Below are 20,323 nucleotides of genomic sequence, written 5' to 3' on the forward strand. Positions count from 1 at the left end.
AGGGGTTTTCGGATCATGAAGACTTTGGCTATTTTCCAGGAAGTGGGAAAATGGCCATATCAACCACTAACTCTTTATAATGTTCTTATACAGTATTTTCCTCAACCAATGTATTAATAACCTTTAATATAGTATTGTTACAAACGATAGCCCTAACATACTTTAGGTAAAATAGGACTACCTTCCTTGGAGGATAAATAGTAATAACGTACTATTACCAGAATGATTGTAAAATGAAAATCCATAACCTGTTTCCAGTTTCACTCGGGTCAGGAATGGAATAAATGAAACCCCCATCTAGCGGCGAAGATAGCAACTGTGCAGGCTGCCGAAGCCTGTCACACTCCTCTGGGGCAGTGGTTAATGACTGACAGATGAAATTAAAAGATATGAGAGAATGTTGCTGGAATAAAAGGTAACAGGAAAAACTGAAGTACACGGAGAAAATCCCGTCCCGCCTCCGCTTTGTCCAGCACAGCTATCACTTATTGTTAGAATGACTAGGATTCGAACCATAAAAGCCAGTGGTGAGGCCGGCGCGCTGCCATCTAGGCCACGGAGGCTTACACCTAGGGCCAGCGACATGGGTCAGGGGGCCCGGACGCAAAAAGTAAATTAAAATTAAAAACTTACAGTTTAAATGATTTTAATTGCCAATAAGAGTACACAAATACGAAGAAAATTGCACAACTTTTGCACTAAAATGATATCAATGTTATTCCGCAATCCTTGGTGTAACTGGAGCATTTTTGAAGCAAATTTGGTTCAACAGTGCTGCTGAGTAGGTAGCAGGTAGGGACTCTCTTGGAGGAAGCCCTACCCAGGGAGTGGCGCCCCTGCCTATGTGAGTCCCAGAGCACACTGTCCCGGTGTGCAGCATCTGGAAAGGGTCCCTTGCCAGGGTTACGGTGAAGACCTCAACGGCAGCTACGGTGGAGAAGATAGCCTTCGGTACAGCATAGATGGCGGAAGAGGCAACCTAATTGTCCAGGGCTAAATGGACATCTCCTGTTGGAGGGCAGCAGCTCCAACAGTACCATGTAACAGCACATGAAGCAGGACTTCATTAGTGGTACTACATTGGATGTGAGAAGCGCAGCTGTAACAGCCTCCACGGTTCTCACACTGCGGCACAGAAAGGAAACGGAATTCCTACTGAGCTATCTTTCCAAATCTTTCAATATGATTATGGTTACAGATACTAAAGAAACGGCCCTCAGTCCGGGGCACCCCTTAAGTGGGGAGAGGGTGCTAAGAATCCTCCCGAGGTCAAGTATTGATAAGTTTCAAATTTATAACAAAAGAATAAGAATCGACACATGGAATGTGCGAAGTCTATATATGGCTGGGAAACTTGCAAACGTTGAATCACAAATGCAACGCTTGGAAATCAAGATTTTGGGCCTTAGTGAAGTTCGATGGCCTGGGTCAGGAACACAACAAACTAATCATGGAGTTCTGTATTACTCTGGTGGTAACGATCCTCAACATCAATATGGAGTGGCTGTGCTCCTGTCGTCTGATCTGACGAAGTCTGTCATCGATTTCATTCCCTTTGGAGAGCGTGTCATGTTTCTTAAACTACAAACTTCCCATCGTCCCATGAATATTATCCAGGACTATGCTCCAACCGGCGATAAGGATGACGAATTAGTCGAAGAATTCTATTCCATTCTAGAAGAGGCAATGTCCCTTACAAAGAAAGGGGATGTAACTCTTGTCCTTGGTGATTTCAATGCTAAGATAGGTCTCGGTGCAGAGGATGAAATTGTTGGACAATATGGCCTTGGTGAGAGAAATGCCAGAGGTGATCGTCTAGTTCAGTTTTGTTCAGAACAACAGCTCTCTGTTATTAATACCTTTTTCAAGCTACATCCCCGGCGCTTGTACACATGGATGTCTCCTGCAGATTAGTGAAGGTCATATTGTAAGGAATCAGATAGACTTCATTCTCATCATAAGTCATCTGAAAAGATACGTGAAAGCTGTCACAACCTACCCTGGGGCGGATGTTAACAGCGACCATAATCCCGTCGTCATGGACTTAACACTTCATCGTTTTGTCAAGAAAATACGCTCTGACAGACCTAAGCGCATCGACACAAAGAGCCTTGACAACCCCGTATTTCGAGCTCAAACAACCTTGAAGCTCGAAGAACGTATGAATACAATAAACAACTTGGAAACAGAGGATATTGAATCACAATGGACTGCACTAAAGAACATACTCATTGATACTCAAGAGAATGATATAGAATATTCGAACAGTTAAAAAAACAGCCATGGATGACAGAAGATATTCTACAGCTTAAGGATCAAAGACGGAAAGTGAAACATGTAAATAAAGTCCAATACCAAGAACTAAACAAGACAGTGAGGAGGAAGTGTAGGGAAGCAAAAGAACTATGGCTCGTGGAGAGATGCAGAAAAATAGAACTTCTCCAAGAGAAACATGACTTGTTTAATCTCCACAAGAAGATCAAGGAACTTGTAGGGAAATATCACAGGCCATGTAAAGCTATACTGAGGGATGCCAATGACACCATTTTGGTAGGAGTCCAAGATAAGTTGAAGTGTTGGAAAGAATATGTTGAGAAACTATTTAGCGATGTAAGGCCAGACAAACCACCTTTTATTGGCGAAGGCAGCGAAACAAGTCCAAATATAACCCAAGAGGAAGTACTGTATGAAATCAAACTCCAGAAGAATGGAAAAGCTGTAGGTCCGGACAAGATTCATGCAGAAACTCTCAAACTCATTGCTGAAGGCCATGGCAGAGGACTAGAGCTGCTAACTACATTATTCAACGCAATATATACATCTGGTAGAATTCAATCTGACTGGCTAAGATCTACTTTTGTCACCATACCGAAAAAGTCTAGTGCATCACATTGTGATGATTATCGTATGATCAGCCTAATGTCCCATGTGCTAAAGGTATTTCTGCGTATTATCCACACTCGAATCTTCCTCAAATACGAAAACCAAGTTGGACATACTCAGTTTGGCTTTATGAATGGACTGGGTACTCGTGAGGCTCTTTTCTCTTTGAATGTTTTGACCCAGAGATGCCTAGATATGAATGTAGATGTACACGCTTGTTCTATCGACTACCGAAAAGCATTTGATTGCGTATCTCATGCAAAACTTGTTGAGATTTTAAAATCTACTGGTGTAGATGTTGGTGATCTTCGTATCATTTCCCATCTGTACAGGAATCAAACGGCAGAGGTCAAAATAGAAGGAACTACTATTGAGGACATAGCTATACGAAGAGGTGTCCGCCAGGGATGTGTCCAGTCCCCACTCCTTTTCAACATCTACTCTGAAGCTGTGTTCAGAGAGGATATGGAAGATGTTAATCTAGGTATCAAGATCAATGGCTTTGTCATTAATAACATCCGATTTGCTGATGACACGATTGTGTTAGCCAGCAACCCTAGTGATCTTCAAATCATTATAAACAACATCGTGAGGACCAGTGAAACCTACGGTTTATCCTTGAATATTAACAAGACCAAGCTGATTGTATTCTCAAAAACACCAAAACAGGCCTCCCTTTACATCAACAACAACATCGTCCAACAAGTATCTTCTATCAAATATCTTGGAACTCTAGTTAACCAGCATTGTGATTCAAAATGCGAAATCTTATCCAGGATTGGACAAGCAAAAGATATGTTCAATACCATGAGGACCTTATTCACCAGCCGAGAACTCAACCTCCAGCTAAGAGTTCGAATGCTACGGTGTTATGTCTTTCCTGTCCTTCTGTATGGTTTCGAAGGGTGGACGCTTAGCCCTTTATTGGAGAAGCGTATTGAATCTGTTGAAATGTACTTATACAGAAGAATACTCCGAATATCTTGGGTAGAAAAGAAGACAAATGAAGAAGTCCTCAACATCTTGAACAAGAAGAAAGAGCTTCTCTTAACCATCAAGGAGTGTAAGCTCAGCTACCTCGGGCACATCATGAGAGGTGAACGATACGAACTTCTCCAACTGATCATTCAAGGGAAGATTGATGGGAAAAGATCTGTGGGAAGGCGGAGAAATTCCTGGCTGAAAGACTTGCGGCGGTGGTATGGACATACGTCGATAGAAATCTTCCGTACTGCCGTTTCGCGTGTAATCATAATCAATTGGATCGCCAACCTTCGAAGGGAGACGGCGTAATAATAATAAGAAGAAGTGCTGCTGACAATAACGAAGGTTGAAAGAAAAACTTTGGTGTATTTTTGGCGCAAACGTAGTGCAGAAATTGTCTGATCAATGAACTTCATTTTGATGTAACTATGGTCTAAAATGTCACTTCGCTTATGTGAAAAATATGTCGTCACTCCTATACCAAAACCGGAAATGTGACAATGCTCTTCCTATCCATTATTTCTCTAAAGACTGGTCACGCCTCTCAGCCGCATATCGTACCTTAAGAAACAACACAGCGTATCTGACAATGCTCTTCCTATCTATTATGTTCCTTAAGACTGGTCACGCTTCGCAGCCACATATTGATATGCAGTCTATCAGAACAATTTTCGTTGAGTCCATTTTCCTATGCGCAAGTGCGAAGGAAAATTAACCTTACTGTACCACACTGTAGGAATGTATGTACGGTGTATTTAAGGTTCATTTTCTTTACACCGCCCCCCTCCCACCGGCTCCCATAGGAAAATGAACTCAACGAAAATTGTTCTGATGGACTGCATGTCCATGTATGGCCCGGCGTCGTGACCAGACTAAAGTAAAATATTGGACAGGAACAGCATTATCAGATATGCGGGGTTGTTTCTTAAGGGATGATATTCATATGCAGTCCGTCAGAACAATTTTCGTTGAGTTCATTTTCTTATGCGGGTGTGTAAAGAAAAATGAACCTTAAGTACATAACAGGAGCGGGTAAATGCAAACATACACTCATACAGTACGGAACAGGAAGTTTCATTTTTCTTTACACATCAGCATAGGAAAATGAACTCAACGAAATTTGTTTTGATGGACTGCATATCAATATGTGGCTGGGAGGCGTGACCAGTTTTAATGGATAGGAAGAGCATTGTCATATTCGCGGTTTTTGCATAGGAGGGACGATGTAGTATAATTATGTCATTCATTCATTTAAGTCATTCATGAAACTCTCTCCCAAGTTGGTGGGTATCCGTGAATGGGAGAGAGGATTTTTATCAGTTATTTTATTAATTGATTTATTAATTAAATTAAGTAACTAATTAATTAATTCATGCATTCATTCAAGTCATTCATGAATCTCTCTGCCAAGTTGGTGGTTATCCGTAACTGGGAGAGAGGAATTTCGTTGTTGTTTTATTAATTGATTGATTGATTGATTGATTGATTGATTGATTGATTGATTGATTGATTGATTGATTGATTGATTGATTGATTGAATAACTAATTCATTCACTCAAGTCATTCAAATGGATGTTGTATTTATAGGATTACGTTAAAGTACGTGTAACAGTACATAAATAAATTCGTTCATTCATACAAATGTAGTGTAATTATGGTACAGTTATGATGTCCGACTCGTTGGCTGAATGGTCAGCGTACTGGCCTTCGGTTCAGAGGGTCCCGGGTTCGATTCCCGGCCGGGTCGGGGATTTTAACCTTCATTGGTTCATTCCTATGGCTCGGGGGCTGGGTGTTTGTGCTGTCCCCAACATCCCTGCAACTCACACACCACATATAACACTATCCTCAACCACAATAACACGCAGTTACCTACACATGGCAGATGCCGCCCACCCTCGTCGGAGGGTCTGCCTCACAAGGGCTGCACTCGGCTAGAAATAGCCACACGAAATTAAACAGTTATGATGCATTTTTCATTAGTGTTAAATCGGTGCATCCATTGTTCTTTTTTTCACCAAATTAATCCCACAAGAACACCACATTTGCACCTATAAAAATTTTGCATCGATTTTGCACCATTATTGTTGTTGCAAGCTCCGGCGCCAGGGCCTGATAATCAGGTAAGTCTTGGTTGTAAAATAACCTACATGTTCGAAGCTCAGGTATAAAATTAAGTGAGGGGGTTGGTTGAACGAGGATTCAGGGACCTGGCCCGAGAATCCTGTCATCGGGCCTGCTTACACCTAGAAAACTGCTTACCCTGAATTGTATTCTTCTAAACTAATGTCTTCTTTGTGTTGGGATTTCACCCTTCGCCAATATAGGACTATCTATACAATATTAGAAGCTTTCGATCCAAGCCCCCACCCCCCAGTTGCAAACTAGGGTTATTCAAGTCTCCGAAATGAACAAGTAATTTCACTGAGAAACTTTCCACTGTGGAATTCCTTTACCTATAAATACTTTTGCCAACGTTGTATTGCAACTTAGGATCTCCGAGTGGTGAAACTTTCTAGCCCTCACGTGGAGTAGACTCAACCGAAAGTGGACCTCTTGCATATTGTAAGTTCAGAAGTTTATGAGACTATAGTTCCCAGGGATAGCAGAGCTGCTCAAGGCTATGTTTGTGGGCTCACAAACAGACATGTCTGAGGACGCTAATGGCACGACACACAGTACCTACAATTAGCACTGATTAGTGAAGGCCTCGTTATTCTCGTCCTGTCTGACTACTGGCCGACTGACGTCACCACAGTTACGATATATCGAGAATATCATCGATTACTTTAATTACGTAACAAACCGAGGGGAGTGGGCCTCATGTGTTAACTCCCTACGGCTAAAGAGACTAGCTCTAGATGCGGGAGGAGAGTGGATTCGAACCCCACCGTCGACTGTCCGGACAATTACTTTTAGTGGTTCCCCATTTTCACTTCCAGACGAATGCCGGGACAGTTCCAATTCATGGGCTACATCTGATTCATTTCACTGCTTTACCGAATTTTATTCACCATCAATCATTTCATTCTCCTTAGCTCCACAACTGAGATTGACAAAAGGATGGCTATCCGGGGCCGTAAAAAAATTTCACAATTCCAGCCCTTCGGGCAAGCAACTCAATGTTGAAAACATTCTAGGGATGTGAGCTACGAATTTTAGGTAAATAAGTAGAAATGAAATGAAATGGCGTATGGCTTTTAGTGCCGGGAGTGTCCGAGGACAAGTTGGACTCGCCAGGTGCAGGTCTTAAGTTTTGACACCTGTAGGCGACCTGCACGTCGTGATAAGGATGAAATGATGATGAAGACGACACGTAAACCTTGCCCCCGCGCCAGAGAAATTAACCAATGTTGGTTAAAATTCTCGACTCTGCCGGGATTCGAACCCGGGACCCCTGTGACCAACGGCCAGCACGATAACCATTTAGCCATGGAACCGGACAATAATTATAATAAAATTATGAGAATATATTCTTTTATTCCTAAAAACTATCGTTATCCGGTCGATTAGATTAGCAGCTTCCTTGTTTCTACCACAACGAGCGCTAATGTGAGCCAGTGCAGAGTTTCACCCAAGCCCTTATAACTACACTCTGTGTGGACATCAAGTCTGAGGGTATTGAATCAAGGAACATATTACAGAAAGAATTATGTAAATAATTTAATTTGGTGAGGATTTGAATGAAGAAGGATACGAATAAGGAAACGAGCAATTTTAAGCTGTTTTTCCGGAACTGTATCTAGGCCGGAAGCGATTTTCGATTTTTTTTTTAAATTTTGATAGAGCTAATCAAGACTCACAATTTAAAACCTTCCCGCGCCCTTTAGCCCTTCAACTTCCGACACAATTGAGGAAATTGCTTAATTTTATGTTTTTCGTAGTGTGCTAAGAAATGTTTTCAACATTAAAACTCTCACCTCATCTCCCCGAACCCTCTGTCCGCCTCCATAGCGTAACGGTTAATGTTATTAGCTGCCGTCCTCGGGGCACGGGTTCAATTCCCGGTACTGCCAGAAATTTTAAAATGGCAGGACTGGTATGTGGTTGAAGTGGCGCGTGCAGCTCACCTCCATTGAGGGTGTGCATGAAAAAAGCTACACCACCTCGGAATGAGGATACGAGTTTACTTACATTTTTTAATCCGCGACCCCGTATCAGAAAATGTTACTGAGGAGTGGATATTTATTTTTGCCAGTGGCTTTATGTCGCACCGACACAGATAGGTCTTATGGCGACGATGGGATAGGAAAAGCCTAGGAGTTAGAAGGAAGCGGCCGTGGCCTTAATTGAGGTACAACCCCAGCATTTGCCTGGTGTGAGAATGGGAAACCATGAAAAACCATCTTCAGGGCTGCCGAGAGTGCGATCCGAATCCACTATCTCCCGGATGCAAGCTCACAGCCGCGCGCCCATAACCGCACGGTCAACTCACCCGGTAATATGTATACATACACATACATACTTAAATGACGTAACAAGCTGTACTCGTGGGAGTAGAGCCTTTAACATAGGTCATATGGTAGTCTACGAATATTGTCAACTTTTAACGTACATGGAGGATGTCTGGCTTCATGGCTAAATGGTTAGCGTGCTCTCCTTTTATCGAGGGATACCGGGTTCGATTCCAGTCCTGGTCGGCGATTTCAATCTTCACTGGTCAATTCCAATGCCTCGGAGGCTGGGTGTAGGCCTACTTGCCGTCTTCATCATTAGAATACATAATAAGTAGGGCCCCGTCCTCATGAACACGCAGGTCGCCAATACGGCGTGAACTCAACCAAACCTCTTCGGGGGCCACACGCCATTATTATTATTATTATTATTATTATTATTATTATTATTATTATTATTATTATTACATGTAGGATATTATGAAAAAATGCGGGGTAGGAGAACAGTGGCTGATCCACTTGGAACTACCTGCCACTGCTGCGAAAAGTTGTGTGCCTCCCGTGATGGGCTGTACCGTTCCCCACGGACTCACAGATGAAGATGAGTTCTGTTTGGACGACTAACCTATTCATTTTCGAGTGTTTGCTATTGTATTGAGTATGAAAAATTAGATCATGAGAGAATAGGGATGTATCTCCTATATTTTTATTGGAATCTTCTCCAAAGTGGGAGTTATTTTTAAAACGAGCTAAATGGATTGTTCTATTACTAACAAATATAATTAATGGAGTTGTAATCAGACGGATGTTAGATACAAAGAAATAAAATAGATTTTCAGTAGTCTTCTATAAAATCTCTGGTCCAATTCGTACAGGTGCTTTGATTGCAAGGATTAGATATACAGTATTATTGTTATAAATTTCCATACATTCCTTATCAACGAGTTTTTTACAGAATGTTACCTTCTTTAAACATTAATTTTGATTCTTCGTAACTCTATAAATATTCATATCTGTGGTGTAGGGGAAGCTTACCTACTTCTTAACTGGACGTCCCGTGTTCGATTCGTGGGTCATCCATAGATTTCAATCCTGGGCTGAGGGCTGGAGCAGGTTTACTTAGCTTCGTGGGATCAACTGAGGAGCTATCTGATGTAAGAAGTAGTGGATCTGGTCACGAAACTCGAGTAATACAGCTGAGGATGTCTCCATAGTGATCCTGGGACAATTCACAGGCCATCTGACCGGCAGCTGTTGCCATGGAAGGCCAAAGCTCTTATTGGTCTCTTCTTTCACTTTCTCTCTACCACGTGTTCCTTACTACATCATCTGCCGTCGGGCTGAGTAGCGCAGACGGAAGAGCTCTGGTTTTCTGAGTTCAAGCTAGCGGTTCGAATACACTACCCTTTTATCAGTGTAATACCCTCATGGAAAATAATTCATGCGAGACTAAATTCTGCCACTTCAACATCTCCAAGAACAGCAATATTGAATGGGAAGTATAACCAATAACATCATGTACGATTACCTTTCATTCCTCAGTTTGTACCCGCCTTCCATTTTCTGTTACTTCACATCTTACAGTAAAAATGATTCCCACTTTTTTTTCTATTCCTATTATTTGACAAGATTATGTCCGCATATTGTGTCCTATTATTTCTAAATTTTCGTTTCTTTTACATCATTTCTAGGTATTCTTCATTTAACTATCTGAGGTAAACTCGGTGCCTTGTTTACTTTGGTATAACGAATTCTCTCGGTCAAATAACTCTCTATCAGTTTTATAGTTATTATTGGGATCCTGCATCTCTCTATCATTTAGTGAGGACGGTGTGGTACTACTGCATCTAAGCCTTTTCTAAATGCAGGAAAATGCCCACCGTGTGTATCGAAGCATTTCGTCGTTGCCGGTACGAAACCTCCTATGTGATGATATTTTTGGAGATATACAAACCCGCAGCATATACAGTATGAAGAGCGAGAATGCCTTGACAATATTCACACAATATTCCACCTTAGATGACAGAGCCTTACCGGCCAAAGTTCTAAGCTAAAATATTTCACATAGGAGGTTGTGTCCAGGCAGCGACGATTTATATTTTTGTCTTGACAAATCCGCAAATTAATATTTTGGGTTAGAAATATTTGCAAAATCAAATTGCCTTGGGGAAATTAAGTTGTGCTTATTGAAAGATTGAAAATATTATTTTTTATATATTTTAAATATTTTTTACTTAACTGCTGTTAGTGATAAAGGCTTACAGTTTTTTAAGCAAAGGGTGAGCCCTACTTGCTTTGCGAAGTGATTTTGAAACATATTCAAGTCTAAGAGATTATTTCCTAATTTCAAGAAGTGGAGACGTCAAATATTTAAAGTTCTGCTTAACAAGTTCAGTCGAAATTTTACCGATTTTCACGACCTTGTTATCACTTGTTATACTTACATTTTTACGTCTATCTCAGTGACAGGACCATAAAATCACGAATAAATATTAGGATTAATGCTGGTGATATTATTAGACATATTAGTGGATTTGTTAAAAATAGTCATTAAAAGCATTCGGAAGACTAAATGCGTCTTCATAGATAACAGTTTCATATTGAATTTTGGTCCATTTTCCATGTAATTAATTATTTGTATGATTTTAATAACTATACCTCAAACTTCTCCCAGATTGTTACAATTAGTGTTCATTAAGTTTCTGCAATAGTTTTTTAATCTCATTTAATAGCTCGTTTCATTTATTCCCACATTTTTATAGGCCTACTTCACTTTCAAGTTGTTTTTCCCCTGAAACTGTTGGCATATCTGATATTTTATAGGAATGGATATAGTTATTACCTCTGCTTTTTTCTTCCGAAGCTTGGAACTCAATTGTACAGTCAAATTTTCTATGGATTCCGCAATAATTTTGATTAATATCTCAGCTGTAGTCTGTCAGTATAATGTATCTTTTGTAATTTTGCGTTTGTACTTGTAGAACTCTATGTTTAATCCGTATGCAATGCAATTATTATCTAAGGATTTCTCTCATTCTTTTAATTAATAGTAACTGATATAAGGAAGTGGTCTGTCATTATACTCTGGAGATACAAATGATAGAAAGGTTCCTCAACACTTTTTGCTGTTAATGCATACCCCATTTATGCTGTTCATCAATCATCTAAATGTAAGTTATTGGAGTAGGACCTGAGTTCAAATAATAATCCGAATTACGTTTGTTAAGTTAAGAAGAAATTCGTTAATATTCTCTATTACGAACCCTGTTACTAAGTTTCAATTTTGTTGACTATAATCATCTCGTCACTGTGCGAACTATATCTCGTACCCAACAATTTTCTTTCTATCCATTGTTTTCCTTAAGACTGGCTACGTTTCCAGCCGCACATGGATGTGGAGTCCATCAGAATATTTTTCGTTGCGTTCATTTTCATATGTTGATGAGTAAAGGAACATGAACCTTACCGTACCGAACTGTAGGAATGTACAGTATGTTCGCGTAACGCATTTACGCACTTCTACAGTATTTAAAGTTCATTTTCCTTTACACATTGGCATAGGAAAGTGAATACAACGGAATTGTTCTGATGGACTGTATATCCATGAGTGGCCGAGAGGGGTGACGAGTGTTAAGGAAAATAATGGACAGGAAGATCATTGTGGGATACGAGGTTTTGTTCGCGCAGTGGCGATATATTCTGTGGAGGAAGTTGCGTTCATTGCACTGCGGAGACGGATATATGCTTAATAGTTGGATTACTCATGACGTGTATGATAAGGACAGGCACCCTAACATCGCCTCTTACTAGAAAATATGTAAAATAAATAAATAGCCTAACGAATTTTTTACCATTGCAGTTGAATATTAACATCATGGTACAGATAAAAAGTAACTGAGTATAATAAGTGTTGTTACTACTATGCTTCATTACATTTAAATTACTTAATTTTTACGACACTGTCGGACCTGCTACATCAAACTATAAGCTAATTTTATATTTGTGTGATGTAAACTAAAATTGTTTAATTTCACTACTCACAGTATCCTACGTTACCGGATCAATAATTTTACATACTTCCCCATGAATTTGATATCTTGCTAACTCATAATGAAATAGAAGCGGAATATATCGACTGATTATGTTTTTAAAGGGTTCTGGTCAGTAGAGAAATGATGGCGCATGTGTACAAGGCAAGCGACATTAAAAAGTATTTAGACGGCATATCGATGGCTTTCTTTTAAAACCTCGTATGTTCCGGAATCTCTTCCTACTCATTGTATTCCTTAAGACTAGTCTCGCCTTTCAGTCACAAATATATTTATATGCAGTCCATCAGAATCATTTTCGCTGTGTTCATTTTCCTGTGCTGAAGTGTAAAGGGAAATGGACCTTACCATACCGTATTGTAGGGATGTTGTTTGCGTGGCGAATATACGCTCTCCTTACAGTATAATATATTTAACGTTCATTGTTCTTTACACATTAGCAAAGAAAAATTTACACAACGAAAATAATTATTCTGATGGACTTCATACAAATGTGTTGCTGGGAGGCATGACCAGTCTTGAAGAATATAATGGATAGGAAGAACATTGAGACATACGAGGTTTTAAAAGAAAGCCTGGGAGTTGGCCGTGCGTTCAGGGGCACGCGGCTGTGAGCTTGCATCCGGAAGATAGTGGGCTCGAATCCCACTGCCGGCAGCCCCGAAGGTGGTTTTCCGTGGTTTCCCATTTTCGCACCAGGCAAATGCTGGGGGCTGTACCTTAGTTAAGGCACGGTCGCTTCCTTCCAACTCCTAGTCCTTTTCTATCCCATCGTCACCGTAAGACCTATCTGTGTCGGTGCTACGTAAAGCAACTAGCAAAAAAAAAAAAAAAAAAAAAAGAAAGCCATCGATTTCTTCCAGTGAATAATGGCATTCGGAGCACGACTTGTGTGTCTGAGATTTAGGAAAGGTGTTACCCGTAGGGCCAGTCATATTGGCCTAGTGGGGAAAGCAACGGCGAACTACCTCGCTCCTCACCTTCCCTAGCAGGCCCATCTCTCATTCTGGCGCCGCTATCGGTTTCTGCAGTTCCTTATAATCACATAACCTCTGATGCTGCTATTTCAGAATTCAACCAACCTAACAGACAGAGTAATGAAAATAAATTAAGATTCTTTCAATACGGAGAAAATGATTTTCATTACTTGTAATGATTAATGAATTGAAATGATACTGGAGAATGTTGCTGGAATGAAATATGATAGGGAAAACCGGAGTACCCGAAGAAAATCCTATCCTGCCTCCGCTTTGTCCAGCACAAGTCTCACATGGAGTGACCGGGATTTGAACCACGGAACCCTGCGGTGAGAGGCCGGCGCGTTGCCTCTTGAGGCACGGAGGCTCTATACACAACGACAGATATTATTAGATATTAATATTTTTTAAACACTCTTAGCAATAAGGTAACAGCCCAACAACACTTAAGATTTTCACATACGTAAGACAGTTCAACATTAATTACATCGCACGACGTTTCGACTGTCACCCATTCAACCAATAAAACTGAAATCCCATACTTCAACAACAGAAACACACGGAGAAACTTAAAAACAGTAGTCAATCGGGAAGATTTAAAGACATTTCAATCGCCCTCATTCAAGCCATCATTGTAACTTTTTTCAACATTGTTCGTTTTGAATCAAATATAAACTGTTGTCCACATGCACTAGGCACTCCGTCTTCATCCAGAGTGTCCAACGGAGGTGATTAGCCCGTGGATACTTCGACGAACTATTTTGTTTTGAGTCTAAAATATAATTAGTCAACATAAACATCCAAGTTGAATTACGACGTAATGCAACATTTTTACATGAGCTGGTCCTAAATCACATACAAAATGTCACATCTTGAAGCCATCTCTGATTAGACTGCACCAGGACTGTAATATTGAGGTCCAAAAAGCAATTTTTTCTTTCTGTTCATGGAAATTAATAGAAATTTGGAATGCTTTTCCACATTATTTGACAATGTAAAATTACGCGTACAGTAAATTGTAATTATATGTATTCTGCATTCATTCTCAACATTTGTATATAAATTTTAAACTGTCTTCGAACTCAGCATCAAATAAGACTTTAACTACCATTATTGTCAATACTGCACATATGACGGCCTTGTTTTGAGTGAAAATTCACCAACGTGTTCACTAGTGTAACATTTTTTAATTAATTTGATATTTTATTAATGATAAGATTTTGTAAATGTTTTTTAATGTATTCACTCATGCAACATATTTTTATAATTTCCAACCAGACGTCTGGTAGAATTTTGAGGTATTTGATATGACTGATGATGCCCCACATAAGGGGCGAAACATGTCTCAACGATTTGTACTGTATTGAATCGGTTGAGTTAAAATAAATTTCTTATATTATTATTAAAGAATCACTAATCATTCATTAATCATTGCCCCAGAGGAGTGCGACAGGTGTCGGCAGCCGATTCCCATCCTCGCAGCTAGAAGGGGCTTCATTTATTCCATTCCTGACCCAGTCAAATGACTACAAACAGTCTGTGGATGTTCTTTTATCAGTCGTTGTGTATATTATGGTATTTCAAATGAATTGTAATTTCAGTCTTGAACTGTAAAAAGTTGCTCCTGAGCGCTCTAGCAAAAACTACCATCCACCTTTTTCCATAATCGAATTGTTTAGTCCTTGCGGTATTCGTATTCATAAATATTATTACCCTATATTCTGCCTTATAATTCCATGCAAGCTTTATTAGCTCGCTCACAATTTTTCTTCACCCTGTAATTTAAATACCATTATTCTGATATTCTTTTGTTTTGCTAATTGCTTTACGGCACAGATAGGTCTTATGGCGACGATGGGATAGGAAAGGTCTGGGAGTGGGAAGTAAGCGGCCATGGCCTTAATTAAGGTACAGCCCCAGCATTTTCCTGGTGTGAAAATGGGAAACCACGGAAAACCGTTTTCAGGGCTGCCGACAGTGGTGTTCGAACCCATTATCTCCCTGATGCAAGCTTTCTCATATTCTAAATATACTTTTAATCGTTCACACTTCCTAACAGATACAATCTTGTTCGTCCTGGCGTATATCGTGCACAGGTGCAGGGTCCGCTTTTTGCTTTGGCTTTCACAATTTCACGCGTTCCAAGGCGTCGTCAGGGCTGACGCTTTTCGCACGCATGTCTTCAGATGTTATTGCTTTCTTAGGCCGACTGTTTGGCCGTCGTCCATTAGGTGACTTGTAGTATGTCATCTTCATAACTGAAGTGATTCTGCTTCTGATAACATGACCGTACCAATGCAGTCACCTCTTAACACATCTCGTCAGTAACACGGTATGTGCTACCCCATCCTCATCCGTACGTCTTCATTCCAATCGCGTGACGCCCTGGGGCCAACGCAGCATCCTCATTTCCATAACATTGAATGTTTACTCATGTCTGACAAATACAATACAAAGATAATTTATAACGTCTTTAGAACTTGATCACACTAGAGTAAGTACCTTGGTGTTAATATAAGGAAAGACCTTCATTGCATAAATCACATAAACGAGATTGTACTGTAAATAAAGGGTACAGATCGCTGCACATGGTTATGACGATATTTAGGGGTTGTCGTAAGGATGTGAAGGAGAGGGCATATAATTCTCTGGTAAGACCCCAACTAAAGTATGGTTCCAGTGTATGGGACCCTCACCGGCATTACTTGATTCAATAACTGAAACAAATCCAAACAAAAGCAATCGATTTGTTCTGGGCGATTTCCAACAAAAAATGCCTAGTTTGGGCTGGGAAGACTTGGGAAAACAGGAGACGAGCTGCTCGTCTAAGTGGTATGTTCCAAGCCATCAGTGGAGAGATGGCGTGGAATGACATTAGTAGACGAATAAGTTTGAGAGGCTTTTATAAAAGTAGGAAAGATCCCAGTATGAAGTTGGAATTCAAGAGGACAAACTGGGGCAAATATTCATTTATAAGGGATTGGAATAACTTACCAAGGGAGATGTTCAATAAATTTCCAATTTCTTTGAAATCATTTATGAAAAGGCTAGGAAAACAACAGATAGGGCATCTGCCACCTGGACGACTGCCATAAATGCAGATCAGTATTGATTGATTGATTGATTGATTGATTGATTGATTGATTGATTCATTGATTGATTGATTGATTGATTGAACACGTTAAAATGAACAATAATACCTCATGGAATTTTTAATATCTTGTGTAGAAAGTTTCAAGAATTCATGTAAATATAATATAAATTTTAAAATATTTTAAAGCTTATTTTCTGAGATTCTGTGTCCAGCCTTATATGCTGTTCGTGTCTTTGACAAATATACGCTTAACCATTTAAATACAGATATTCCTGTTGTCTCCGGATTTCCAGGCAACGTCATTTCAGTATTACTCTGTGGTCATTTCTTTGTTAATACCTTTGAGGTAAACGTAAGGACCAATTAACCAGCACTTACTGGTATCTGTGTTGTCCGGCTGTGCTTAAGGGTACTTAGATGCACTCAGGACTGACGACAGGGGGTGCGTACAGAGAGGAAAAGTTTCCAGGTGGACCCGGGCCCAAAAAATTGAATTAGGCACAAAAGTTACTCCACAAATGTACCACAATGCTCACTTCGAAAGATACACCAAAAATACAATGAATTTACACCAATTTTAAACCATTATATTTGTGGGGAAAATACGAAGAAAATTACATAAATTTTGCACTAAAATCACACCAAGGTGATTCCACAAATTCACCCAATTCTTTGGTGTATCTTTTGAGCAGTTCTGAAGCAAATTTAGTTCACTAGCGGTGTTGACAATAAGGGAGGTTGAAAGAAAAGCTTTGGTGTATTTTTGGCGCGAACTTGATGCAGAAATTGTCTTACTAATGTACTTCATTTTGTTGTAATATGGTATAAAATATGATTTCCCTTGAACGAACTTTGTTGATGTAAAAATTGTGTAAATTAATGTAAAAGGATATGTGGTGTAATTATGGCGCACTTTTGGTGCATTTTTCATTGGTGTTAAATCGGTGCATCCATTGTCGCTTTTGCACCAAATTAGTACCATAAATACACCAAGTTTGTATCGATAAATATTTTGCACAAATTTTGCTCCGTTTTTACACAAATTTTGGTGCCAACTCCACTGCCAGGTGCTGATAATAAGATAAGTCTTGGTTGTAAAATAACCTTCAAGTTCGCAGTTCTGGTCTAAATTAAGTGAGGTGGGAGTTGTACCGGGATTTACGGGCCCGGACCCCTCTGTTAACCGGGCGCCCGAGAATCCTGTCACCCGGCCTGGATACACCAATCTCTCTTCTATACATTTACTCGCTCGAATGCCCTTGTTGTTTATTACCCTTGCTGTAAGAGTTCTTGTAATTTCATATCAACAAATGTTGAAAATCATCCAATTATGTATTTTACATAAGTGTTGTTTTCAGCGATGTCCGCTCGACAGATGGCTGACTATGGCCTCGCCTCCAGCGCTCAAGTCGGTGATCTAGCTACTTATTGAAATCCGTAGGTGATACTGATGTATACTTCTCTGTTCCTCAGATCCTGTCTTCTACGGCCATGACGGCAGCGACGCCCTCAACTGAGACGTTACTGGAACTTGGGGGACTGGCCGTATCCTTCACCGCAGCAGCACCTCCGAAGAGCCCTCGCGTCATGGTGTGCTTCAGCGTTGACGGATCATCAGCGGAGAAGAAGCACTGGACATTTCGTTACACTCATGTACACTGCAGAGTGTAGACAATGAGACAAACAGGGGCTATCGACTACCATTTGACTCGCGCTGTTTGAGCAAGTCGTGTTCCTCAGAGCTACGCGGGTATTTCACTACCAAAGCCTGGAATCTGTAAAGGATAAGGAGACGTTACTCACGATATGTCGCAGGGAACCAGAAGCGCGTTAACTGAGTCAAGTGTATATTCGATGAGAACAAATTAATAGCAGCTCAGCCTCAGTTAAAACAATCGCTATGCGTCTAGTGACGTAAGGAAGGTTACTCAATGCCATTGAATAACTGACCAACATATTTTTAGTACCAAGAATGGAGAAATAAAACGATGGCTTTTCTTTTCAAGCTTAAATAATGTTTATATAGGCCGACTACCAAAACCATACTATTTCCAGCCTTTCAACATGGATATGTTTTTGGGCTCGGGGGTTATCTGGAAATTAGCGTCAACAATTTTGCGGCCACAAACAGCCAACACTAACCAGGCAACCAGTGAACTTATATGGATGGAAGAACGTTGCCGTTTTGGTGGACGAAACGGCATGTTTTCTGAAGACGTTGTTGTTGGATGTTCTAGACCTATGAATAGAGGCTATAAGCTAACAATGGCGAATAATTTTAACGGGAAAATATTAATTAATATTCTGAACACTACGGGAGGAAGAGAAAATGATTTATTTCGATTTATCTAAACTCTTTATCTACCCTGTGCGTGGTGTGAAAGGATGTACTCATTATCTGTAACTCCTGCATGTCGTAAGAGGCTACTAAGAGAGGTGTCCGGCTATATGGCTAAAAGGTTAGCGTGCTGGCCTTTGGTCACAGGGGTCTCGGTTTAGGTTCTAGGCAGGCTCGGGAATTTTAACCATAATTGTTTAATTTCGCTGGCACGGGAACTGGGTGTATGTGTCGCTTTCATCATCATTTCATCCTCATCATGACACGCAGGTCGCCTACGGGAGTGAAATCGAAAGACCTGCATCTGGCCAGCCGAACGTTTCCTCGGCACTCCCGGCACTAAAAGCCATACGCCATTTCATTTCATATCACTACGAGAGGAACAACCAAAGACCCTGTATTCGCTATCCCGTCTTCTAAGCCCCAAAACATATCCACGATTCTATGTTTTCCGTATAGCGGAGAAATGTACATATATATTTTTAAAATTTGTTTGTACGTCATTGCATGATTTACCGACTTATTTCCTTTAAGTCATTTTTAGGAATTCGTCCTTAGTTACGGCTACCACATGTCGTCGCTCCTATGCCAAAACCACGAATGTAACAATGCTCTTCCAATCCATTACTTCCCTAAAGACTAGTCACACCTCCCAGTCACATATTGACATGCAGTCCATCACAACAATTTTCGTTGAGTTCATTTTCCTAATACATGTGCATAAAGGAAAATGAACCTTAAATACATAATACTCTCGGAGCGGATAAATATTTAATGCAAACATATATTCCTACAGAATCGTAAGGTTCATATTCCATTTAATATTCGCATAGGAAAATGAGCTCAATGAAATTTGTTTTGATGCACTGTATATTTATATATGGCTGGGAGGCTTGACCATTCTTTAAAGGAAATGATGGATAGGAAGAGTATTGTCACATTCGCGATTTTGACATAGAAGTGATGATGTCTCATCAATTATTGGAAAGTAAGATTTAATAATCTGTCTACTTTGTTTCATGTTGTTACTTCTGTAGTTCATCCCAGCTACTTCTGTTCATTTCCTGTATTTTAATATGTCTTGTTTTGAGATTATAATCTCCAAACCACAATGCTGCTCCGTGCAGGCCATGTGTTGAACTAGTCGGGAACATTCACGATCAATATATATCATACCTTTGATTTGTCGCCACTTTATACATATCGGCAGATGATCCATGTAAACGTTGTGATCTGATACACACTTCGCACCTTCTGTATACTACGGTTCAATTACCGCTGTTCTCTCTCCTATGGCAGGAGCAGTTTTCTAGTGGACACATTCCAGTTTAATATGTGTCAGTTTATTTTATGGAGAATACTTCATATTACTTCGGGTAATTTGCATTTGTATCTCGTTGGCACTGTTTACTCTTCTTCCTAATGGCAATATTCGTATGGATTCAAGCATTTCCTAACCTTATAATTCGTATATCAGGCTACTTCATTCAATTGCTTCCCATTTATTCTCATCAATTTGAAGCAGATTAATGTATAAAGGATTATTTCATAATTAAGGAAAGAAATGCTTATTGAGGAGCTAGTTTTGGAAGTAAACCAACACA

At 40.0% G+C, this 20,323-nt stretch overlaps 1 protein-coding gene across 2 annotated transcripts in view; it reads left to right on the forward strand.

Annotated features, from left to right (window-relative positions):
• LOC136872747 (homeobox protein orthopedia) overlaps positions 1-18,366 on the forward strand; it is a 402,761-nt gene extending 384,395 nt beyond the window's left edge. For both annotated transcript variants that reach the window (XM_068227519.1, XM_067146576.2), the window contains one exon: positions 17,855-18,366. In XM_068227519.1, the coding sequence (XP_068083620.1) occupies positions 17,855-17,898 (44 nt within the window). In that variant the 3' untranslated portion in view covers positions 17,899-18,366. The remainder of the gene's footprint in view (positions 1-17,854) is intronic.
• Positions 18,367-20,323: the final 1,957 nt, after the last annotated feature.

This window comes from Anabrus simplex, chromosome 4, assembly GCF_040414725.1.
Source record: "Anabrus simplex isolate iqAnaSimp1 chromosome 4, ASM4041472v1, whole genome shotgun sequence".
In the NCBI taxonomy this organism is placed as follows: Eukaryota; Metazoa; Arthropoda; class Insecta; order Orthoptera; family Tettigoniidae; genus Anabrus; species Anabrus simplex.